Source organism: Protopterus annectens, chromosome 5.part1, assembly GCF_019279795.1.
Source record: "Protopterus annectens isolate FY-2018-M chromosome 5.part1, PAN1.0, whole genome shotgun sequence".
Lineage (NCBI taxonomy): Eukaryota > Metazoa > Chordata > Ceratodontiformes > Protopteridae > Protopterus > Protopterus annectens.
Window position 1 is genome coordinate 455,022,520 of NC_056736.1, and position 26,088 is coordinate 455,048,607.

At 40.2% G+C, this 26,088-nt stretch overlaps 1 protein-coding gene across 2 annotated transcripts in view; it reads right to left on the minus strand.

Moving 5' to 3' along the window:
* Nucleotides 1–310: 310 nt before the first annotated feature.
* Nucleotides 311–26,088, minus strand: part of MPZL1 (myelin protein zero like 1) — a 1,012,702-nt gene continuing 986,924 nt past the window's right edge. For both annotated transcript variants that reach the window (XM_044073105.1, XM_044073106.1), the window contains one exon: nt 311–3,647. In XM_044073105.1, the coding sequence (XP_043929040.1) occupies nt 3,546–3,647 (102 nt within the window). In that variant the 3' untranslated portion in view covers nt 311–3,545. The remainder of the gene's footprint in view (nt 3,648–26,088) is intronic.

Here is a 26,088-nt window from a genome sequence, read left to right on the forward strand (position 1 = left end):
ACTTTGAAACAGGTCACAGTCTTGATTTCTAGATAAGCTCTGTTACAAAGGCTGAAATGTGCTCTCAGTGTTCAAGAAGATTTCATTAAATTTGCAAGCAACTGTTTAAGAGGGGATATACATTTAAGAAAAATCTGTAGTTATGAAGTAAAGATTTGGCTTCCACCTTACCCAAAAACCAAGTAGTCTAAGAGCATTCAAAGGCTGGGCACCTCTACTTTTAAAGTAATCCAGACTAATTAACTGATTTTAGCTGCATTTCATCTACATACTTTGATCTGTCCTGCTTTATAGCTATAAAACAATGAAACACAAGTGTAAATTTTATTTGGCACTTGCCTTCTAGTAAACATTGTATTTTCATACAAATGATCCAGCAACGAAAAATCAAGACACATGCACACAAACATTTCAGAAAATAGTTTAAAATATGCCGAAAGTGTTAAAAAAATAATCCTTTACACACATCCCTGCCCCTATACTATGTCAAAGTGCAATTTTTTTCCTTTACAATGTTAGCGCATTTCCTCATATGGCATTTATTTATGGCCTTGAGTTTAGGCTCTTTTTACAATATATCACCTTATGAATTATACAACTCCGCTGCCAAGAGCTTAAAAATTAACAATATGCATTTCACAGCACTGCCCTTAAGGCAATAGGGATTTCATTAGCTGCACACAGTCAAGTCAGTTGGAGTCTGTGAAATGCAAAGACCACAATGCCATCAGTGGTGTCCTTACCCAACAAAGCTGACTGGTAAAGGACTGCTTTGTTTTGGTAACAAAAAAAAAAAATAATAATAATAAACTCTCACTTGTGTCAGGCCCATAAACCTCAATATAGTACTGATGCAGTAAAGTACAGCTGTGTGAGGTACTCACCATCACAGTAGATCTTTGGGGACAGGCCAGTGCAGCAGTAAACAATAACATGTAGGTTTATTCAGCACAGAAGCTGCACTGCTCCAACTATTTTTCTTTGGCTGTCCTGCTCCACTGGAAAGGCCAGTGCTGGTCTTGACCAAAGTGGGTACTGCTGCACAGTGGTGCAAGACTCCTGCATAACACTGCCATGTGCCTACTTCAATTCTTCAGAGCAAGAAATCTGCAGGAACTATGCTTATGGTAAACAAAACTATATAAATATAGAACTGTCTACATTGACCAATATACTGTTCACATAAGAAACAAACAAAATGAATCAACAGGAGGGAGGAGGGAGGGTAACGCTACTGTAATATGACCTCCCTTCAAAGACTTGCTGTTGTGGGAGATGGTTACAATAGCAACAAATCCTAACAGTTGAATAAAACACCAAGTATTAAAACAATCTCTTAGAAGCTGACCTTTGCAAGATTCTTTGTAGAACAGCAATGCCAAAACCTGAACTATCCCAAAGGCATCTAAGCTTGTAGTTATTTATATATTCAGACATGGTCTCAAGATGCTGCCTCCAATGCGCCCTGAAAATAAATATTTCTGAAGTAGGTTACATATACAGCTACAAGCTCTTGTTGAATGAACCCAAGCAGGGCCCTGAAGTACTCTCTAGTATTTACCTTAACAAGACAATAAAATAGGGTAGCTACTCTGAATACTGTTTTATAAAATTCATTCTTTTCCTTTCCTTCTACAGGAAATCTGATCACATTTTCTTAAACAAGTTATTCTGGTGAAGCAGTACTTGTCTGAGTATCCAAAGTAAGCAGTAAATATTTTCTTGAAATCGTGTAGTAATGGTAAAACACTGACAGCTGAACTAAATGGGCTAATGGAACAGCAGAAACGACTCTTGGTTGTTTCTACTTTTAAACTATACATCAGACCAACATCCATGGCTGAAGGAGGGAGGAAGATCAGACCAACTATGGGGATGTCAGAAAGGTCTGGAAGCCAGGATGAAGGTTAGACATTCACCTACAGAGAATTCCCATGCATAATACACTCATGCAGTTGAGATACATAGGTTAAACATTTTTGCTTTGCTGCTGTGATAATGTAACATCCAGAGGCAGCTGAATAAGTTGATGGACACTGAACTGTATAAGCAGAGAAAACATGGCTGTCTTGACAAAGCTGGTGTAAGTAGACATTTGGCTTTAAGGAAAGCATGCATCCATTCTTTGTTCCAAGGTAGTGAGAAAGTGTTCACCCTCTAAGTGTTTCAGAAACGAATGAAACTTGGGCTTCCACATACAGATAAACAGCAAACATACATAACTTTTGGTCTAGCCTTTTGCTTCTTGAAATATGCAAATACTGGAGCTAAGACTTTGAAAGAAGTCTTGAGGCTAAGAGTGGATCAAATAGGACAGTTAGCAAACTGAATGATTTTATGGAATATGAAGGTAAACAACTTCTATATCTTATGTTGCAACAAGTTCTGCTTTACGTTGGATAGTACAATCTAAGGCCACCACTCCAGAGTTTTGTTATAATAAAGTTGATCAGATCTGAAATATCTTGCACAGGTTTCCAAGTTTTGACCTTCTATGGGACTAGGGAACAGGATAAGATCTGCTCAGTTTTTTTGGGAGTGATATTGGCGATTTTAAAATTGGATCCACTGAAGGTGCCACCCTTCTAATCTTTCAATTGAGCTGAAAGACTTACAATTTGACCCTTCCTGATACTACCTCTTTTCTGGAACCTTATGACTAATTTCTCCCTCTTCTTTCATTTACTGCTTAGAAATAGAATCAGACTTATTATTTTGTCTTAGAAATTTTTCGCAATCACTATAATTAACTTACAGTTCAGAGAAGGCAATGCAGCATTATACAGCTGTAAAAAAACAGCTCTTACACTATGTTCAGGCTCCATACAAAATAAAGACTTCATACGAAAATCTTCATGGGTAATCTGTCTACCATAAGCACAACTGATACGGAAAAGAAGATACGCCCTCCTGATGAAAATCTTCATGGATCCAATGTTAAAAGTAAGGCAACTGTATAAGGCTCGCGTGACAGAGTCCAATGCACTCGTGAAATAAATTTTGTGGTGTGACTAAATGGCTTTAAAATGGCAGGAATAAATGAAGTAGGGGCATGCCAAATGCTACTTATACAGGACGCCTACATCACTGAATGCCAGTACCCACTCAGCAGCACTAATTTTCACATAAAAAAATGACTTGTATAGAAAAATGGTTGGAGTAATTCAGCTCTACTGACAAGTAAATAGAAGTTACAATTTACTCCTACAGTGACCCTCCACAAAGGTCACCAAATGCATCCTTTAAGAAAAAGAGAGGTGGTACACCCATCTTATTCTGGTCAGTCAACTAAAATTTGAAAAAGATCAAATTCTTCCACTCCCCTCACCCAGTAAAAAAGGAATGTTAAATGCTGCAGATGACGCCAACAAATGTAGTTCCACACACCACAACATGTACAATGGTATATGGTGTGAATGACTAAATAAAACAGTATTTAATCGATATACATGTAGAGTCCCAAATGCAATACATCTTGCTGGGTGGTTTTTTAGTGTCATTTTTCCTGTCCAGTTTTGAGTTATCTTCATAGGAAAGGAGGCACCTCAAGATGTTTTGATATCAGCATAAACCACAGCATCTTTTCTGACTACAGTGTTCGCCCCAGACATCCCAGAGTGATCTAGTTGAGCATAGATTATTGGGCCCTGGAAAAAAGAAAAAAAAAAAAAATCAGATATGCAAATTTATTTTAACAAACACAAAATATTATATTTTATATATATATATATATATATATATATATATATATATATATATATACATACATATTCATACATTCTCACATACATACACACTTTATATATATATACACATACACACACACACACGACACAAGAACATATTCACAAAACACAATGCAAGTTAAAGAATACACCTTGGTATACTCTGTGATGAGTAGACTTAAGATACGGCATGTGGTGAATGCATGCTGTGGTGCATGAAGGCACCAATGACCTGTTATGAAGGGACCGTTAACATGGTAGCAGGCAGGGTCCTAAAGCTGGTACACATCAGTATAAGAGGGCAGCAGTCTCTGGCTTGCTACCTGTTCAAGACAGCAAAATGCAGGAGGAGAGGATTAGGAAGTATGATGACTAATTGTAGCTTTCAACAAGGGAGAAGAGGTGGTACCGGCAGTATGACCTGGCAAAGACACCAACTCTATGCTAGAGACAGGCTCTTCCTTACAGTAGAAGGGATGGCAGTACTCTAGGCTAGTCTGGAAAGTTGCATCTCAGTCAGTATACCTTAAAACTAAATAGCATGTGGAAGGGATGTCGCAGAAACAGCAGAGAGGGGAAGGCCCCAGTGCCTGACTAAACAAAATTACAATGTAATGTGAAGAATCTGAGAAAGAAGATGGAGTTGCAGGCAGTGACGCAGGGGAGAATAGTAATGGTTACCAGGGAAGTAGGAGAAATGACAACAGGGAATGACGCATGGAGGTGCCTAGGTACAATCTGTTCAAGAATGGTGGAGACTGGAGGTGTAGTGAATTACATAAAGAAAAATATTAAATCCATGGACTGAGAGGAGGAGAAGGAGACAAAAGTGGGCAGGATCAGAACTGTTAGAAAAATATGTATTAATATGTGTATTAGTGCATTTAGAAGCCCAAAAGGGTTAACACATTTATTCTATTTCATACTGCATAAATCCGTATAAACTGCAAATGCTTTCTGACCTTGTATTTGTCATGAGATGAGCACAGCTAAAAAAACCTTTGCTTATGCCTTTGGAAATTTACTGAGAAGCAGATGATTTCTGCTCGCCAGGAAAATAATGAATAGAACAATACCGTTTCTATAATGTTATTAAACTTAGACAAGTAGCTCTGTCTGTGCTATGAGAAAATACACAGCTGCATAAATAATAGATAAGTAGAACAAAGACTGCTTGAAGAATATGAACTATAATCAGTGTTTGCTTTATGCCTGAATTAGCAGAGTACCTTGAATTGTAATGCAGCACAGTAGAAAACTGTAACTAGCTAGTGGTCTCCAAGGCCACGTTATTTTTCAAAAAGTTTCTCACAAATCTAGTCATGTCAGCAGAAAATCTTGAGCAACATCTGCTGTAAAACAATACTGGAAGTTGTATTTGATTACGTCAGCCTTAGAAGGCAATGTCTTGTAAAACAGTATACGAATGGCTTACTTCTTGTCAGTAGTTAGACAAACTCTGTATTTGCATGTTTTTGTCTCCTTGCGGCAAGTATTAAATATGCCTTAACTGAACCTTACGTGTATTGGTCTTTGAAGTTTTTACCTTTGACAAGAACATATGCTAAATTCTCTGCCAGTTATGGCATAAGCAAGGGAGAAACCTGGTGGATTAATATAGGGTATAAGCCCCCACCTACAAGGTAGGATGATGAGACACTGATGCAGAACAAAGTAAAGAAGGATAAGCAAGGCCATAGTCACTAGGAATTCTGAATATGCCAGCAGCACACTGAGAAACTCTTAAGGTTGTATGCAGCAGAAAGACAGCGAGTTAATATTTCTTGGACTATGAAAGGTTCAGCCAAATGGACTGAGGGTTCCAGAAGGGACAGAATTGTAGATACAGTCCTAACCAAGTTAGGAGGAATCAGGGATGTCCATAGGAAGGCAGCATTAGCGAAGAGTGATTTTACTGCTATACAACTTGCAGCATAGCAGAACTGGTAAGAACATAATGACAAAAATATCATCATCATCATCATCAACTCTTTCTCCCCCATTTTCTACATGGTGTTGGGGTATCCATCAACTGTTGCCATCTCTCGATTTAGTACTACTTCCTACCTTCTTGGACAGTCATGCTGGACTGTCACAGGTCTTCTTTCACACAATCCATCCATCTCTTTGTGATGTAATGACAAAAACAATGTTGTTGGTACTTCAGGGGGGATGGATTAAGATGAGCTGGACAGAGGATCATAGAGGGTATGACAAAGCATGGGAGTAAACAAGTAATCAAGCAGAGGAACTGAATGAATATTTCAGATCAGTACTTTCTTGCCGTGACCAAACTCAGAGTGGAAAACCTTAGAAATGGATCCATATACAGACCTATTTTTTTTCCTGTGGGAAAAAAAACTTTTTGAACTGAGGAGTCTAGCTGACATCCCAGGAACACAACCCTGTGTGGGGGAGTCAAAAAAGACTTTTGAATGTTCTCTTGTGTAAGCCAGCTCTCATACAAGTGAGAGATTCCTGACAATTTGAAAAAATCTGCAAATATAAGAAAGGCATCTAAATATGGAAAATGTGGATACCCCATAATCTGCACTGACCTATAACTGGAGCTAGACACTCTGTGAACACTCTTGGTGCAGTGGATATTTCAAAGGGTTAAGTCAGATAACCAATGACATGATCCCAACCCAGAAAATCCTTGAGAAACGCCCGATGTCTGGATGAACAGGGAAGTGATGACCATCTTTTAAAATCTAGAGTTACCTGGAAGCTTGAATGAGGAAGGAGAGTAACAGGTTTTGAAGTAACATTTTGAAACTGGGCACTGTCATAAACAAGTTTAGGAAAGATCCAGAACTGGTCTCCAATCATTTTCTTCCTCTGGCACTAAACATCCTTGAATAAAAACTTTTCCCAACCTGTGAAGAAGGAACTGGTTCTATCACTCCCTGTGATAGCATGTGATGAAGGACAAGAGAAATAAAGAGTCTGACCTGGTGCATGAGAAATTAATAATGAAAAAGAGGGATTTTCTCTCACTGCCACTTGTAACCTTGATGGATAATCTTCAGAACCCATTGTCTGAAACTACTACCAGAAGAAATGGAAATTCCATTTGTCTGAAACTACTACCAGAACAGAAGTGGAAATTCAAATGTTCTGGAAGGGAAAAGAGGCTGCCAGGATGGGTGAGAGGGGGAGGAACAAGGTCCCTACAACAGTCATTCTGTCTTGTTGTACTATCCTTGGTTGTTTTTTTTTTTTTGGGGGGGGTCTGATTTCCTTTTGGAACCCCCTTGCTATTTCCTCTTAAACATCTGTTTACCTGCATTTTAAGACTGTCCATTTTATTTTTTTGCCAAACTGGATCATGGGTTAGAGGATCCCTTAGAAAATTTAGAAAAAGAGGGTTGAAAAATCTTAGAGATTCCCTTTTTCAACTTCCCCCATCTATACATTTTTTGATAAGTTCTATAGCAGAGAAAACAAAAACTAAATCTCTGTCCAAAGGGGGAATTTAAAATCTCATTTTTTACATCACCTGGAAGGTTCTGAGAACACAACCAGGCAAACCTCCTCAAAAACAGTACCAGTGGCCATAGCCCTAGATGCAGTATCAACAGTTACACAAGCTGTAAACAATGAGTAGTGACTTGTATAATGGAAGAAACTAAATTACTAAAAGCAGATTTTTTTCCTCACAAGAAGAAACTGCAGACGAAACATCCTCACACCTTTGACAAATAGACTACACTTTAACATAAGAGTCTGACCTTGCCTAAAAAAAGGCACTATTGGAAGGCAAGTGGCTTAGCCAGTAAAAGAAAGCCTAGAGGTGACAGGTGAAGACCAACACTGGCAAAGCAGAGTGGTCGATCAACCATGTCATCTTAGGCTGACAGGAACTGCATTCCCTTAAAATGACACCAGAAACTAAGCCAATTGTTGAAGTCAATCATTTTTTGTTTATATTGTGGCATCATCCTAGGTAAGGGTAGAATGCTGCCTAAGGCTAGGGACATATCTGCCTGAGACACATTCAGAGCTCGATCATCTCTCTCTTCATACAGTCCAGTGAGGAACGTCAAGTCATTCACACCAACATGAACTCTGATGGAGTCATAATGGTACTTGTTGAGGGACTTGAGTGTGCGTGTGATCTGACAGATCCTGGCACCAAACAGCCAACAGTAACCTTTTCAAACCTGGTGAGTGGGACATCTGTTTCTCACAATGGAGTCGCCTTTGACAAAAAAAAATTGGTTTAGATGTGCTTTGCCTTAGGGGTTTATTTGGTGAGACACTGATGCTTTTGTGTAGTGAGGGCTGTAGATGCTGTATTAGGTATAGCATGTTTGTGTTTGGAAGGTCTCTGCTGTTTAGGTACGTTTCTGGTGAGTACCTCCACATATAATGCTTTGTGTGTTGAGTGCACAGTTTTCGCAAGAGGTGTAGTATGTGAGCCGACGACCTGTTTAGTGTTACTGTTGTGTGCATGAGACAGCAAAAATTTCAGATTCTTAGTGTAGATGCATCTCACTGTATTTGAGTGATTTAGGAGTACAAGGTTGTCAGTGTACATGAGGCAGTTGCTCCACTGCCTCAGGGATACCCATGCCAATCAGGCTGATAATAAAACTCAAGAGACTTTGCCAGTGAAACCATGTCCAATATTCCAAAGGAAAACATGTGAGAGAAAAAAAAAACACAGGAGTTGACTTGAAGAATCAGTAGTACCTTGAATGTGAACTTGGTGTTAGGAGATGGAGATGAACAGAAAAGACCAGCAACACTGAAAAAAGTAAATAAATGGGAGACTATAAAGCATCAATCACATTTGTGAAATATGGTTTGAAAGATCAAGTAGCTAAAAAAGACTGAACTTCTGACTTTGTTAAACTTGTGAGTGGACTGCAAAGCATACACCCCACTTTGTCACTAATTAAAAGGACATTAAAAGGACAAAAAAGTAACAAAGTACAAATTTTGTTAGTACTTATTCATAAGTAGGTACTAGGCTATTGGCCCAAGGGCCTACGCAAGCCTAGCCAACAAGGCTCCCTGGCTTATCCCACCCAAGAAAGTTATTTTCCTGTGCCACTGTCGAGTAGAGACACAGAAGTGATCCCCGGGGTGTATTTCCTATTTCTCATCCACTCATCAAGATTTTTCTTGAAGAGTGCTAATGAAGAACTTTGCTCAATATAGATGGATAGCCTGTTCCAGAGTATGGGAAGTCTCTGGGACAGGAATCTCTCTCTCCAGCATATCCTGTTTATTGTGGTGACAAGGTTTAGGTCCCCAGAGCGTGTAGCTCAGAGGGATTGGGATTTCTTTAGGTGTAGCATGTCCAACAGCTCTGGGTTTGACATAGCTTTATATGTTAGGCAGAGATCTCCTCGGAGTAGGTGATATGCTAAGGAGTAAAGCTGGAGTTTTTTTGAGACTGTCAGTGTAGGGCATTTGTTTGAGGCCAGTAATTCTCTTTGTGAGGTACTTCTGTGGCCTTTCCAGCTGCTGCAGATGTCTTGAGGTACATTCCAAAAGGGGTGTTGTACTCTATAATGGTCTGAGTGTCGAGTACAGGGGAACAATGACCTCTTTTTTCCTGGATGAGAACCCTTTTATGATGAAGTGTGTGACGTAGAAGGCCTTCCTGACTACTGTGGCGATGTGACTATCAAAGGAGAGACTACTGTCCACCTGGGTCCCAAGGTCTCTTAACACACATTCAGTGTTAAGTAGATTGCTGCCTATGTGGTACTTCATGGGTACAGAGTTTTTACCAAAGGGGACGACACTGCACTTTTTGGTATTGAGTTTGAGGCCATGGCTCTGACACCAGGCATCTGTCTCAGCGAGGCCCTTCTGTAGGATGTCCACATCATTTGGGGACTTGACTATGGCTCCTAGTTTGCAGTCATCTGCGAACATCATTAGCCAGATGCCTTCTGTGTTAGCCTATGACAAACTGCATGTTATATATAGTAAAGCAGTTCTGTGTACTGTGTAGTCACAGGTATTTTAAATATGGGGAGATTTTTCAGTGACCATTGCAAGGGTTAAAGATAGAGTAAACAAGTATTTTTAGTTGTAATAAATATAAGCTTTACAGTACAAGAGTAAAAGGCTAGACAAATACAAGTTTAATGTTAATACGCTGTAATCTAGTACTGCTGGGGTAGGGGGTGTAAAAGTCCACTGATTAGATGTAGAATTAAAATATTTGATTTTTACAAGGGTGAATGTCTGGATTAATGCCCTTGGCCTAAACTATAAACAAGTAAGCTTGAAAAATAAGACAAAATTATGAAAGTCATAAAAAATGATTCTTACATCTGGGAAGATGGCTTGATATTTTCTCCATTAGCAAATGTTCAGTAGGAGTCAAGCAGTTTGCAGCTGAAGACAGTTGGTACATTCTGTTCTATGCTTAATTTACGATTCATTTGCTGACTACCTTTACATGTTACTAGCTGTCTGTAGGTGCAAGCAATTAATCTTGGGAGCTCTGAATATTTTTTGCTGAGGGAATTGCAAAAATTAAAAGGTACAATAACATGAAGCTCAGTGAAAAATAAAGTTTATAATTATGAGAAGTGAATAAGAGCTAGCAGCCTAACACACTAATGCATATAGCAGAACAGTGTATAATTTAGTTTTATTTAAAGATGCTTTCGGTTAGGGTTAAAAGTTAATGTATTCTGAAAGCATACACTCTTTTGCACAACTGGGAGGAGAATAGAGGTAAGTAAAGAACAGACTGCAATCAGTGTTAGTGGGGACATAGGCTGTGGCATGTGCTTTAGCACGGGTAACTAATTTTAGGTTAGGTAATACCACTGGATGCAGCTGTCAATTTGGGGAAATTGTTCCTATCTGTAGGGTTAAACTTAATTTTGTGAAGATGTACACAGATTTGCGTGTATGTTCTACATTAACAGGTGATGAGGGTGTTCCAACAGACTCAGATGGAGATAATCGCATAAAAGATCAACCTGCCAAAAACTAGTGTGTGCATGTAAAACAAAAGTTGTAAATATACATTCGAGAAATAGTCATGTGTAACACGGGGAAACAATAGCTTTTTATCATAATGGCTACTTTGTCCATATTATTGTGAAACAAAAATTACCTTGCAGGTATTGGCAAAAAGGTAAGATAACTGAATTATGTTAAGAAATGTAGAATGCAAACAGAAATGCTGAAGGAGACTCACTTGGGAAGAAATGAGGAAGTGAATTTGACAAAGGATTTCAGGATGGATATTCAGAAAAATATTGGGGACAAAGGAAAAGGGGAGCAATTATTATCACAACTGCTAGATGGGGCTCCAATAGTGATAAAAGAGGGAAAAAGACAATCATAGAGCTATGGTAGTAAAGGGTTACTGGCAAGGAAGGAGGATTAAGCTGGCTTGTATTTATATTCCAACAAAAACTGCAATTATGGAGCTTAAGAAAATTTTGGCAGGAATCATCAGCTTTCAGTAGGGAATATTACATACAGGTGGGAAGTGGACATTGACTTGAAATAGTGATGACATATCAGGGGTACCTACAAGGGATAATAAAATAGAGCAGATTTCTGAGGAAATTTGTGAAAATATTTGGTAATGAAGATGTGAACTGAGTGGCAAGAACTCAGAATTTATATATTCCCCAAGGTACAATAACTGGACTAGACTGGATAAAAACAAAAGTTATGCCCTCACCATAACGATAGATCTGTGTTATCCATTTTCATTCTTCCTCAACTAATGGATCTTAGATCCATTACGGAAGCTTCCCTAGATTCACAGATCCAAATCTCAAGCTCCTCCCTTACCCTTAATGCCCCACCAACCTAACATACCTCAGATTGAGTTTGCTGCCCCAATAAACAATAGTTTATTCAATACAGAATATATAGAAAAGAAACAGCAGCGATACAACTGGAGCTCCAACAAAGAGTTCCCAAGAAAAATCTCTTAGGTGTCCTCCAGGAAGAAAGGAAAAGGGGTTAGGAGGGTAGGAAGTTGGGAATAATGAAAATAGATAACACAGATCCATCATTATGGTGGTTAAATAACTTTTATATCTGATGTTTTCAATTCCATTTGTCCTCAACTGGTGGGACAGAGTCCCCAAGCTAGATGAACCTTGGGTGGTCCTCATTGAAGGATATTTTGGGAGTACTGCAGAGCCAAAGGCAGCACTGTTCCTAGAACAGAAGTTCAACTTGTAATGAGTGATAAAGGTACAAGCGTTAGACCAAGTGGCTAATGTACAGAACTAATATACTGTTCTAATGTAAGAACAACAACACTCGTCCATCTAGCTACTTAACTGCATAAACTACTGGAAAGCTCAACAAGGTGTCCTTATTCTTCCCACAGGGAGACTCTCTCCTAGATCTGCTAGCTACAGTGATTTTATCGGGATTAATCCTTTTTACTCTTGTTTCTTGTTTATAAGCAAAGGATATACAATCAGTCAGCTTTGGCTAAAGTTACTTTGAAAACTGCCATGCCCAATCTGTTATGCAAAAAGGAGAAACAATTGGTCAGATTACCTGAAACCTTTGGTCTGAAGAAGATAAAATCGAAGTTGCCTATATACGTCTAAGAGCTGTAGCATATATTCACATTTATTGGAAACTTTGGGTAGAAAACCAGGAGACTGATGACCTAATTAATGTAAGACTCAGAAGCCACATTAGGGAAAAAGGATGGATTAGTACATAAAACATCCTGTCCTTATGAAGATCAGGTATGGAGGCATGGAAGAAAGCCTGTAGTTCAGACATTAGTCTAGCTGATGTAATGGCGACTATGAAAAGGATCATACAAGATCAAAATTTTAGGTCTGAACTGGTGGAGAATTCAAATGGGCTGAGTCAAACTTTGAAATAAAACAGACAAGTCCCAAGGAGGAACAGGGTCCTTGACTGGATGCCTAAGTAAAAAGGTGCCTTTCTGAAAAGTTTTTCATAATTTAGAAGCCAAAGCAGTGTGGTTTTCACCAGAATGAAAATTAGATACAGCACCCAGATGAACTTTGATACTACAAAAACTATCCCCCTCTTGGAAGAGGATGCTAGAAAATCTAGGACTGTGGAAGTTGGGGCAGAAAAGGGATCCAAATCTCTTTGTAGGGTCCAAATCAAAAATCTTTTCCATTTACTTCTGCACACTCTCCTAGTGGAAGCCTTTTGAGATGATAAAAAAGGATATGTCGAACAGGGGAATAGAGCCCGAGTTGTTTAGTCATCACCAGAATTAAGAGAAACCATCTAGCCAGCTTGAGGCCTGAAATGTCCAGATGAACTAATCCTCATAGTAGGAGACAGGAGATCTGGACTGGGGTCCGGTATTCAAGGTGGATACAGAAGATGAGGCCGCAGAAAGGGAAACCAAATCTGATGAGACCAAAAAGGTACAGTGAGGATTATTGAACTCTGATAGGCTTTCTGCAAAAACCTGGGGAGTACAGGTAATGGTAGATAAGCACAGAGGAGACCGTTGGGGGTGTGGATTATAGCAATAACCCACGCCTGGGTGTGGGTAATGCTAAATTTACCCACGGTTGGCGTGGTTTGGTCCCGAGGGCGAAGCCCGAGGGACCAAACAAAGCCAACCGTGGGTAAATTTAGCATTACCCACACTCAGAAGTGGGTTATTGCTATTATACCATGACATTATTTAAGAAAAGAAACTATTACTTTTCTTAAATAATGGCATAGTATAATGCCTGTTTGCTGCCCTTCCGCAGATGTCTGGCATCCGCGGCAGTTCTGATGTACTGCATGCCTGCGCAGTACATCAGAGCTGTGGGCAAGAGCAACGGAGAAAGCAAGATCTCCGTTGCTTTTTTTTAGTGTCTCACTATGTTAAATGAGTTTAACATAGCGAGACAGTTTTAAAATAAGCAACGGACATCTCCGTTGCTTATTTTAAAACTGTCTCGCTATGTTAAACTCATTTAACATAGCGAGACACTAAAAAAGCAACGGAGATCTTGCTTTCTCCGTTGCTTTTTTTTAAAACACTGTCTTGCTATGTTAAATGGGTTTAACATAGCGAGACAGCTTTAAAATAAGCAACGGACATCTCCGTTGCTTATTTTAAAGCTGTCTTGCTATGTTAAACCCATTTAACATAGCGAGACAGTGTTTTAAAAAAACGAGTTATACTAATGGAAAAAAGTCCGGGCGACCGGACCTTTTTCCATTAGTATAACTCGATTTACAACGGGCACGCTGGCCAATCAGCGTGCACGTTTTGGGGGGGTCATGGTATAATAGAGCATCACTCCCTCAGGGGAGGGATCAGATCAAAGAACCTGTTGCACTTGTTGAGGGGGGGAAATTAAAGAAACTGCAACATGGCTGGCCCCATCAACGAAAAATTCTTTCTGCATTTTGACATTAAGAGACCACTCATGAAGCATCAGAATGGACCTGCTTAGTCTGTCTGCAAGCACTCTCATTCCCCTGGCATATGCATTGCCAATAAGATCGCCCACTGACACACCCTCACTGCCTCACAACAGAGAGAGTAGGACCTGGATCCCCCGTTTGTTGATGTACCAACCCGCAGTCACTGTCTGACTGAATCGCAATTGTCCCGGGGAGGGGGAGCCTCTTGGAAGTCTTTCAACATTGGGACAGTTCTCATCAACAGGACATTGATATGCAAGCTGGCCTGTAGAAGGGACCACATACCTTGGACTGTCCTGACCAAGAAATACACCCCACACCCCAAACAGGAGGAGTCCGTGGCCACTGGGAGAGGTAAAATAAAATAGTCCTGAGAAATTCCATTTGAATGGATCCACCACAGTAGATGCTCCTTGCAAACTTGTGTAATCCTGACTGGGGTGCATTAGGGCTGTTTAAGAATATACCACTGAACTGATAGGGCCTACTGTAGAATTTTCATATATCTGACCAATGGCACTAGAGCTATCGCTACGGGTTTATTTTATGTTGTCGTAAGCTGACAATATAGAGTCTGATATTGTCGGCACAACAATATCGAAATTGAAGAACATCGTGCAAGTAAATGTAAATCTCTGTAAGGGGAGATTTCCATTTACCTCAATGTAGTGCAGTGGAGGGTGTGGGGTGCAGGGAGGCTTGCCCCCCTGCTTACGCCATTTATTTTTTTTACGTTATTCGATGTTTTACTTAATTGATCAATAAAGTTCGACTTTTACTGATTCCGTTAAGTAAACTTTCAATAACGTGATATAGAGGCATCACTACTGCCCTCAACCCTAAGGACTGTAAAACCAGTTGTGCTGGTGGGGATGAGTGCAAGATCACTTCTTTTACCTTGGATCTGAGGGTTTGTACTCTTGTGCTGTCTGATTAAGCACTTATGAACTCCAGTCTCTTTGTAAGAATGAGATGAAATTTGTTATAGTCAATTGTGATGCCTAGACGGCGCCACAACTGGAGCAAATAGTGCCTTGCTTGTAGAAGCAGATGCCTGATTGGAGCAGTCAAGAGCCAGTGGTCTAGATACAGAAACACCTGGAATCCTAGTAGTCTAAGGTGAACTGCTCCCACTGCCATGCATCTGGTAAACACCCTAGGGGCTGTGGTGAGACCAAGGGGCAGTGCTGAGACCAAAGAGCAGTGCTCTGAATTAGAAATGATGGTCTCCCAACTGGAAGCGCAGATATCTTCCGTCACACTTGTTCATTTTGATGTGGTGCTACGCATCCTGAAAATTTATCGAGCACACCCAATAGTCCTTTCATAACAGATATATAATGGATTGAACCATGACCATCTGGAACTTTGAGAACCTTACATATTGATTTAATTTGATGAGGTCCACAATGGGGCACTAAAAAGAACCCTGAATAAATTTCAGATCTTATCTGGTTGGGAGGGGGGGTACTACTTGGATGACTTTCTAGCAGCTTTTATTTCTAGAACTGCCACATCCCTCTGAGTGGGTGAAATATCAGGGACCTTCCTCATTTTTTTGGGGAGAATAAGAAAATGGCATGAAATAGCCTCTGGATACGATACTCTGCAACCGGGAATCTGTTGTGATGGCTGCCCAAGCTTCTATGTGCAGAGACAAGCATCCCCAGATTGTCTCCAGAGAAAAACAGTTGGGCAACCTTTTGGGAGCACTGATCGGGTTTATCCAAGAAGGAATCCCTGTTTTTGTGGGCCAACTCTGCCATGAGGATGGCGTTCTTGTTAAGGGTTCCCCCCTCTGCTTCTGGGAGAACCATCTCCTCATGAGACTTGAAAAGGACCTTGCAATTTACAAAACCACATTTATCTCTCTGCAGAGTCCGTGAAAACGGTTTCTGAGGGGTAGAGAAACAAATACCTAGAGCAGACAAGGTCTTTCCCTCCTGCTCTCTTCTGGAAGGTTTCCTTTACTTTTGGACCAAACAGAGAAGATCCATCAAATATGGTATTGATGAATAAAGACATGAAGGGCTCTGCAAAATCACACAAGTGCATCCAGACATGTCTTCTAACTGCTGTGCCCAAACTTGCAGCCCTTGAAGTGCCCTCTGCAGAACGGGAAATCAACCTCATGGACGAATTAGATATGTACTAAAGGGTGACCAGTTGTGAAGAAACCTTATTATGGTCCTCCACGGAGCTGGCACCAGAAAGTGATTTGGAGAGCTCCTTTATCAAATCTCTGCAATATGGTAAAATGTGCCAAGTACTTTAACAACCTCAGGGCAAAAGTCACTGAGGCATAGATGCTCTTCCCAAATCTGTCCAAGGCCCTAGATTCCATTAGGGGAAAGGACAGATATGATATGCCACAACTACAGCATCTACTGGGACCCTTTTACTCCAGTGTGCCCAGTCTTTCAGGAGTGGCGGGGGGGGGGGGGCAACGATTTAATAGGTTGCTTAGTGACTGGCACTACAGTATTCGATTCCTTCCATGCATGGCACGAGACCAGATCTATTAGCTCATCAGGTGAAGGGGTCACTCAAGGCGTAGCTGAGACACCCGAAGGCCTCCAGAAATGCTCGGTCCTCCTGGGAAGGGGGTTCAGAAGACCATCCACCTTTTCTCTTTAAAATTTCTAGTATTTCAGTAAAGGAAATATCAGGTGGAGATCTGGAGGACTCTTCCCCTTCATCAAAATCAGTGTCTTATGTGAGAAAGTGTCTCCTCTTACATGTTCTCTTCCTAGGAACCTCATCGGGGGGGGGGGGTGTCTGGTGAGGTATCGGAAGTGGCAGGGAAATCCCTAGAGACTGCCAAGAGGCTCGCTAGAGTAGGCTGTCCCAGTGGAACAAAGGTGAGAGATTCAAAACTCAAACTAGATGGTAGAATAGAAACACGATCCAAGGGGGCAAAGGTGTCCTCTCTCTAGGTGGAGAGAAAGCTTTCTCCACTACCTCAAAGTAAGAGTGTCTAGGAGAAGACAGATGGCGCCAGAGTCTAAGATCCCTGTGCCGATGAACTTTGAACTCTCCCAGAACACCACCTTGAAAAAGGAGTTCGACCAGAGCTGTCCAGCGGTGCACTCCTACGGGCAGAGATGGTTCTGAAAAGGTCAGAATTGACTCCAACTCCCTGGAGTTGGCGCAAATGCTTTGGCCTTGAAATCATCGGAGCCAGGTGCCTCAGGGAACCATCTGTCTTTGGAACAGATGAGGACATCCTTAGGATTCTCGGATCCTAGGAGGAGATGTAATTATTAGTTCAGAGGAAGGCAGACTCACAGCTGCAAAAGGAACCGGAGCTGGGATCACCCCCATCTGGATCGGAGCTTTGAGGAACATCATCCTAGCCACTTCTGCTTCAGACAAGCTCCTGGAGAACCTAAGGGAGGAGCTGGTTGATGGTGCCCTGGAATATCTCCCGAAGAAAAGGAGAATGAAGCCAAGAGGAAGACTGGCACAGATGAATACCTCAGTGATCAGATTTTTGAAATGGCAGGTGACTTGGGGGACTGAGCCTATGTAGTACAGCAGTGTAGAGCCATTTTCTTAAAGTCCTTATTCCTGGGAATTGAATCAGTCTTTCCCTTTTTAGACTTCTTTGAGGGGGTTTGAGCTCCAGTTACCAAATAGAAAGGAAGAAGACCTTTAAAGACCAGCTTATTTTTCCTGTCACTAAGGGCCCTGGAATTAAAATCAGTACAAATAGAGCACTCCGTGTCTAAATGGGCCACATCCATATAGTACACAGATTCCTTGTGGGCATTGCAATGGGGATCTTATGCCCAAGGGAGATGCATTGTTTTCAAATCTGGTAAACTCATCAGCCAATGTAAAGAAATAGCAGGGAATAAAGAACAGCAATAGGGATTTTTTTTTTTTTTTTTTTTTTTTTTTTTTTTTTAAGTAGAAAAATTTAGTTAAAGAAAAAATAACAGTAGCTATAATACCCTCTCAAGGGCAGAAAGAGAAAAATTAACAGTAAGGAAAGAAAGCACCAGTGATGGTACTTAAGGAGTACCAAACAAAATCATAGGAAAAAGTAGTATAGCCTGAGGGACAGAACTTGAAAAGTTATAGGAACAAGGGAGGAGATTGAAACAGAGATATAGATATACAAATTATAACTAGAACTGCCAACTGTAGGATATTGAAAATTTTCCCTCTAAGGCTCGAGAAGGAGATCCGTGTTTCAGTGATATGGCGGCAAACAAGATCTGAGATATGTTTGGTTGGTGGGGCATTATGGGTAAGGCAGGAGCTCAAGAATTGGATTCATGAATCTACTGAAGCAGCAGAGCACGATCAGAGACCCATCAGTTGAGTGATGAATGAAAATTATATCAGCTATATTTCACAGGAATAAGTGTACTTAAACGCTTCAACTCACATCCAATAACTGTTTCACATTTTATGCACAGATAAAAACCATGACAAAATGCAGAGTAATGAAGTAAAATGAGACGCAGTGACTTTCCCAACTACTTGTTAAAGAGAAAGGAATATAAAGAATGGGTACTGGAAATTGAGAGTTATCAGGAAAGATAATATCCTCAGAAGTTATAGCTAGTGAGTGGGATAAAATGCAAATGGATTTTAAAGACCATTTAGAAATATAAGAAAAAACACAGTAGAAATAAGAGAGAAAGAAATATGGTTAAGAAGTAACAGGGTTTACTACTTAGAGGCCTGACAAAGGTTAAAGTATTGCAGAGTAAGGGGAATCTCACAGAACAAGAGGCACAAATACAGAATGCTAAAATGAAAATAGGGGATTATCTGGATAATATGCCAGAGTTTATAAAGACTGCTGTTAAGCAACAATTTTATGATAACTCCAGAGCACAAAAACATTTACCACAATGACTTAGGCAACAGAAAGTGGAAAGGGGTGTTGACAAACTTAGGGAGTCTAACACAAAAAGCAACCAGAGATCCTGTAGAGGTATTAGGGATATTTCTGAAGTTTTATGAAAATGTGTATAAACCAAAGAAATGTGGAAATGCAGGAGGAGAACAAATAGAAAATTATGCCAAAGTCAGAGGCACACATGGCTCAACAAATAATAGTCAAGACAGAATGAGACAAGATTAAAAATGGTGATGTATAATCCATCTTCATGAAAGTCAACAGGAACAGATGGTATTCCTTTGGAAGTTAGGAGGGAAAAAGTGATAACGATTTGGAAGACTTTGCTTAACAGAATTTAAGAGAGAGTGGAAGCACCAACATCTTGGAAGAAAGCACTGGCGGCAGCATTATCTAAAGAGAGCAAAGACCCATTAGACAGCTTCATATAGACCCATTTCAACTTTAAACCACGGCTTATGAAGTGTTTTTATCTATACTAGCTAAAAGAATGGCAAAGGTGTTGCCACAATTGATAGACATGAATTAATGTAGTTTTCTGGAGAGGCAAACATTTGACAACATTAATAAAACTATTATCCGAGAAAAGCAGAATGTAAAAACAGGCCACTATTAGTGGTGGGCCTTGACGCCAAGAAAGCATCTGACAGAGTAAGCTGGGATTTTGTGACAAGGTCAATGGAAACTTGCACTCCCTGATATAAGGTTAATTAGAAGGATAAAGGAAGGCTCGGAGGCAAGAATTAAACTGGGAGGGCTCTTCTCTGAAAAGTTGTGTTTGAACAGAAGAACTTGGCAGAAGGGTCCTCCTCCCTCTTTATTTGCTTTATATTTCGAGTCACTGGCAGAGAAAATAAGGGACTCATAAATACAAGGATAAAATCTGGTTTTATTTACAGACATTCTTTTCTACCTGATAACCCCAGAAAAGGACATCTCAGTGAACATATGATACAGTTTCATGTCTTTTCAGGATGTAAAATGAATGAAGATAAGTCAAGGTTATAGCAGTGCTCTGTGTACCTACATGCAAATTGGTTCAGCAATACCCAAATTTACGGGAACATGACAAGAGGAAGTATTCAGAAGTATGAATAAAAAGACTTCTGTTATGGCAGCTAATAATATGTGGGGAGAGAGTAAACAAAAGATAATATAAAAACTGAGAGATCAGAAGCTCTTGCTTATGGATATGGATGGCCAGATGCAAGCAGTGAAAGTTTTTAGTTCCTTTACTTTTAAGTAAGGGTCAGACTTATTTTTTACCAATCAAAGGAGAGGTTGTGGACAATAATAAAAAGTTGAAGGAATTTATCTGGGAGGTAACTGGGAACATATGTTCTGGGAGTGTAATGAGTTGGCAGACTTTAAAAATTCCCTACAGAGTACTCCATCAGAAACATTGGGTCAGCACAAGGCTACAACTAAGGAAATTATTCTTCTGAGCTGGGATTCAGGATCTGAATTGCCTAGACATAGTAAGACATTATTAAATTTAATTCTACTGGCTGCCAAAAAAGCAATTAGACAATGGAAAAGTCTAAACAAATTGTACTTGAAGTGCTGAATATTTATGAAGAAATAACAGAACAGGAAGAGGGATTTTTAGAAAAGGGAAGGAGCAAATTACATAGAAATAAATGGAACTTGTGGGAACAATAGATGCAGAATAATGTTCAGGAGGTGGAGGAATGAGGCTTAAGGCAAGGCAGAAAATATGGATCAAAATGCTTGTCAATCTACTTCGATTTCCTAACTGCCTTGTAAACTCTGTGGATGGTGATGCCATTCATGGGGTCACTATAGGAGTCAGATAAAACAGCAATGAATGAAACGGGACACCATGAACAGGAAAAGCAGTGGACTGGACTAGGATCTACAGAAGTATGTTTTTTATGGAAAAGGCTGTGGACACATGGAATGGACTATTAAAATAGGTGGTGGAGAGAACCCATGGAGGCAGTTGGACAGATACAGTACAGATGGAAAAGAGAATAAGGAGGGATAATGAAAGCATAAGTGGAGTGCTGTTATAATGTCACATGCCCTTAAAAGGGCTTACTGATTCCTTGTGCTGTCTAGCCAGTGTAATGTAATGTAATCAACAAATCTGGATTCTTTTTCCCTTCTGCTACACTGTTCTGAATCTAAAACAGTGTAATCTATGCAACAATTAGTCTGGTTAATTATGCAAATTACAAAATATTATCTGCAACAAGCCAAACTTGGACAAAGAAAATGGATACTGCTTCAGATGTATAGGTCAGAATCAGTTTCTCTATATCCGATCCAGTTCTGAAAGAAGTGCTAATGCCTCGACATTCGGGGAATTTTTTCATAAACCTGCAAGTTGTTTACAATATCACAAAAAGGATGCGCTGAAAGAACTGTGTTCCCAAATATTCGTAGGATTAAAAATTCTGAAACAAATACACAATACCTTTGCATCGCCTCATCATGACTAATGCGAGCATAAATTAAGCCACTTGTGAAGTATGAAACTCTGCTCGAGACCATCTTATACTCATCACTTTTGTAAAATTTGGATCACCATCAGGTATAACAATTAAGGCAGATCTAGACCATTCAGCACATTCTGGCTAAAAGAAAAATGGCAGGATGCAAGATCAATGAAAGAAATGTAACTGGATGATCAGCATGGTTCTTAAGGTAGCACTTCTGTGGAATCTTCATAACTTAACGTGTTATTTTCAGGCATACCACACACGTTCCAGCTCAGGCACAAAGCAATGGGGTAGATGACAACTTAAAACTATTTAAATATAAAAATTCCAAGCAAGAGGACAGCACACCTGCTGCAGAAGTTGGCACTACTGTCATTCAGTCCCTGGTTCTCCGGTTTGGTTTGTAGCAAAGATTTGTTCTGTCCAAAGTCTGCACATCATCCCTGTGCTAGTGAGTTTTCACTAGGGCCTCTCACACGTCACAAAGATGTACCAGAACTTAATGGTAGTCTTCTGAATTGCTCACACTATGCACAGCGCATGCATGTGTACGTGCATGTGCATGCAAGATCAATAATGGGCTGCGTTCCCATCTAAGATTATATCTGCCTTGTATCTGCTGACTTCAAGGATGCACTCCCAGCTTTCCTGCAACCATGAAATAAATCAAGTGAGCAACTTGAGCATAAGTGAACATTTCACTCATTAACTAGTTATTTGTTCAGTGCCTGGCCAAGATCACACATCTAAAAAATAGTTCCTCATCTTGCCCAAGTATTGAAATCACTTACTACGAACACTTTTTAACTTCTCAAAGCTTCTGATTTTAATGACTTCAATGACCTTCTTATTCACATTCCAAGCAAAGATAAAATCATGTATTATATCACTGCAAATGTCAGCAATTCCTAGACTTTAGGATGATCTCGTTATTAGGTACAGAATTGACTGAGTAACCTAATTCTACACCTATAGATCAAGTCACAAGATCTGCAGATGCTTCCATGTGGGAGATGAGCGTGTTGGTTGACACTTCCTGTGCTGCCTCTTTCCCTTAATGAAAGCAAGGAACTTCCATATGTGCAAATGACTGACACAGGTGCTGGTACCACAGAAATCAGTTAATGTCTAGTGTCTCCCAACTTATGTTATCCGCATGTGTTTTCTTGAGATATTCCTGCAATTTACCTGTAAAGCTCTTCACCACAGGGTTTTGATCAAGATTAAATCAAGAGTACAGAATATTTTCAGAGTTGAGATTCAAGCATTAGAACAGAGTCCTGTCATTCAGAACTGATGCCTGAGGAATTACTACCTCAGTGCTAGTCACACTGACCATGAGAACAGAAGTTAGTGAGGTGGCCTTCCAGTCTGATGCAGAGGATTTCTCAGAAGTATCACTGGTGGAATGAAAACCAAATTGCATACCTGTATTGTGGTGTCCTTCCATCAGTTTGGGTGACAAAAAAAGGAGGCACTAGCACACAAAGGCCACCTCGCCAGTGTACATCTTCACAGAGATAAAGAAAGTGCATTCAAGTGTTCCATTGATTCCATACTCTTACAAAAATCCAACCTTCTTGGCTTAAGTATTAACATTTTCAGCTGACTGAGAAACTGCCTCACATGTACAGCTTTCAATGGCCAAAATGGGAAACATTTCTGAACAAGGCACTTCACTGCAGACACCTGCACAGTTAAGTACTAGGTCCAATCCTCTTCGCTTCTCATTAAGAGCATGAATGCCACAATGCTCTCAAATGCAATAATCTTATACATGGATAGCAGTCTCTTACATAGTTCTGGTTCATCCTCCTTCACTATCCAGAAAGGCTGTGAACACTTTTAATTGCAATTTATAGGTGGTTTCCAGCAAAAAAGGTCACACTATGCATCACCATCTCTAAAAACCACCAGTATGTTCTTATGGACAAATGAAAAGCTCTTCAATTAACGTAACAGACATGCACACTAAAAGATTTAGCTAAGTACGAACAAATACTTTGGGCTGACAGACATCCCTATTACTTGCTCTGCAAACTGAATATATTATAAATAAAATCACTACACAACTAAAACCTTGCTCTATGATATTCTGTCTCTAACCTCTAGGTCCTGAGAGCACTGGCTAGAAATAGCCTCATCCCACGATGTGAGCTTGCTCATCTTATGCTTGCATTAAATTCAACTACCAACAGTAAAACTCTGCAAATGGCTAAAAACAAAACATTATGATCCACTAATCTCTCAAGGTATGACTGTCACTGTCCTACCTTCAAAAAAAGCAAACTAAGTTACTGTCCCTGCCTCTGTATTCCTTTCTGCATCCACCTTTAAAAATGCTGCTGCAACACACTGTCTGTTAAATAATCTCCTTATTTCCTCAGAGATACCACTAACAGCACTCTCAGTATTCAAAGACCCCAATTCTACTAGGCAAAAGTGGAAAAAAATCTTCTTGGAAACAGTTCTAGCAAACTGGAATATTCTACCCTATATTCAAAAATAAACTATTAACCCGCCAAAAAGAAACACAATTGTACCGGTTTCCGAGATGAGGACTTAAAACGAATTAACTGATGCCTCACTCACATTTAATCCTCTAGGTGCATTCAACATATACATGTAAATATGGGAAGTCGTCCAAGACATGCTTGTTAGTTTTTGCCCTACCATACAATACGTCGGATTTAAAACATGCACCCCTTACATACCGCCTTTCTGATTTAACTAACCCTACTATTTCTAACAACAATATAACTATATAAAGGCCACAAAATGACTGTTAATCTTTTACTACTACTACTGCTGTTACTACAACTGTCACTACACAGCTACAGAATAGTTGTGTAAAATCCTACCATAACCATAGATATCATTTTCTATACTGCAGTATTCTTTACATATGGGTTCTGCCCAACGACCCAAAGTCTGGCCTGTATACAAAAACTTAAGGCCACTGCCTGTACGTGGGAAGTCACACGAAGGCACAGATAACATAGTCCATTAAAGGGATGTCTGCATGTGCAATCTTCAGAATAAGTTAGCCCCATGAGGAAGGGAAATCCAGAGGGAGCCTGAAGGGTAGTCATCCTAGGAAACAAGTTGTAGGGGGGAAGGTGGGTGGGATAGAATACTGCAACATAGAAGGAAATATGGTTATGGTACGATTTTACACTACTATTCTATGCCCTTCTATTCAATGTTGCAGTATTCTTTACATATGGGAGAGTGCAAAAGCTCAAAGGGAACCCAGGGAGAAGGTTAGAATAGAGGACAACTAAGAAGCATTTTCCACAAACCCATGCAGAACTGACCTGGCAAATCCTGCCTGGGACCAGGAGATGGTGTTCAATTTGTAATGCTTTGTAAAAGTATGATCAGATGACTAGGTGGGTGGCTTCCAAAATGAGGAAGCAACTGATCTGGTGGAATAGGCCTTAATGGAAGATAAGGATTTCCCATGAAAATCATAACAAATTACAATAGCCTTAGAGATCCATGTAGAGGTAAGCTTGTTTGGAAACACGTAAACCCAGAGCTCTAGGATGAAAGGACACAAAAGTTGATCAGACTTCCTAGTAGCCTTAGTTTTGTCAAGATAAAATCTGAGCTGTCTATGTACATCTAAGGAACGCAGAATCCTCTCACTAGTGGATTGAGGTGAAGAGAAGAAATTAGGCAACTGGATGGACTGATTAAGAGACAGCTCATTCACCACTTTAGGCATAAAAGATGGATTAGTTCTCAAAGATACTCTGTCCTTGTGAAAACCAAAAAGGGGGGGGGGGGGTGAAGTCATCAATGCCTGAATTTATGAGACCCTCCTAGCAGATGTTAAGGCGACTAGGAGTACTATCTTACAAGTGCAAAACTTTAGGGAAGTGGAGGCCGCTGGCTCAAAAGGGGCCTGAGTAAGCTTCTCTAACACATAGTTAAGATCCCAAGGAGGAGGAACTGGTATGATGCCTTTAAGAAAAAGCTTAACCTCTATCCTGGACGCTAAGGGGGGAGTTAATGGCAAGCAAGCACACTAGGCAGAGCAGTAGACTTTGAGGAATAGGAAAGACCACTGTTAAGCCCAACTCACACAGGTAAGAAAGCACTACAGGAATATTCACAAAGAAAGGATCCTCTTTACCACCAGAAAGAAAATCTCCTCCACTTGGAAATGTAAGACTTTCTAGTATTGGGTTTCATGGCCTCAGGCAAAACCTGAAGCACATCCTTAGAAAACAGGTGCCTGAAAGGAATCAATAGTTGATCGCCCACAAGGTCATTTACAGAGTTGACAGATGTGGGTGAATCAAGGATCCCTTGTCCAGAGTGAGTGAATCCACCCGGTGAAGTAAAGTACAGTTGTGTACCTACCATAAATGTAGATGTTAGAGTGTATTCACTGTTGCAGTCATTACACTTGGGTTATCCTGCTGGCAGGCTACCCACAGTTGGCCTGAATTCCAAAGTCCTGGTCCGGCGTCGGTTGCTGTCGCCTCTTTCCTGACGTCAGTGTGCCAGGGGTATATAAAATGCAGCCGACGCCATTTTCTTCAGTTTTTCTTGCCCCAAATGTCAGGTGCCCCCAAGAAGGTAGCCAATACATATTGCTTATAAAAACATGCACGAAAAAAAAATTAAAAAA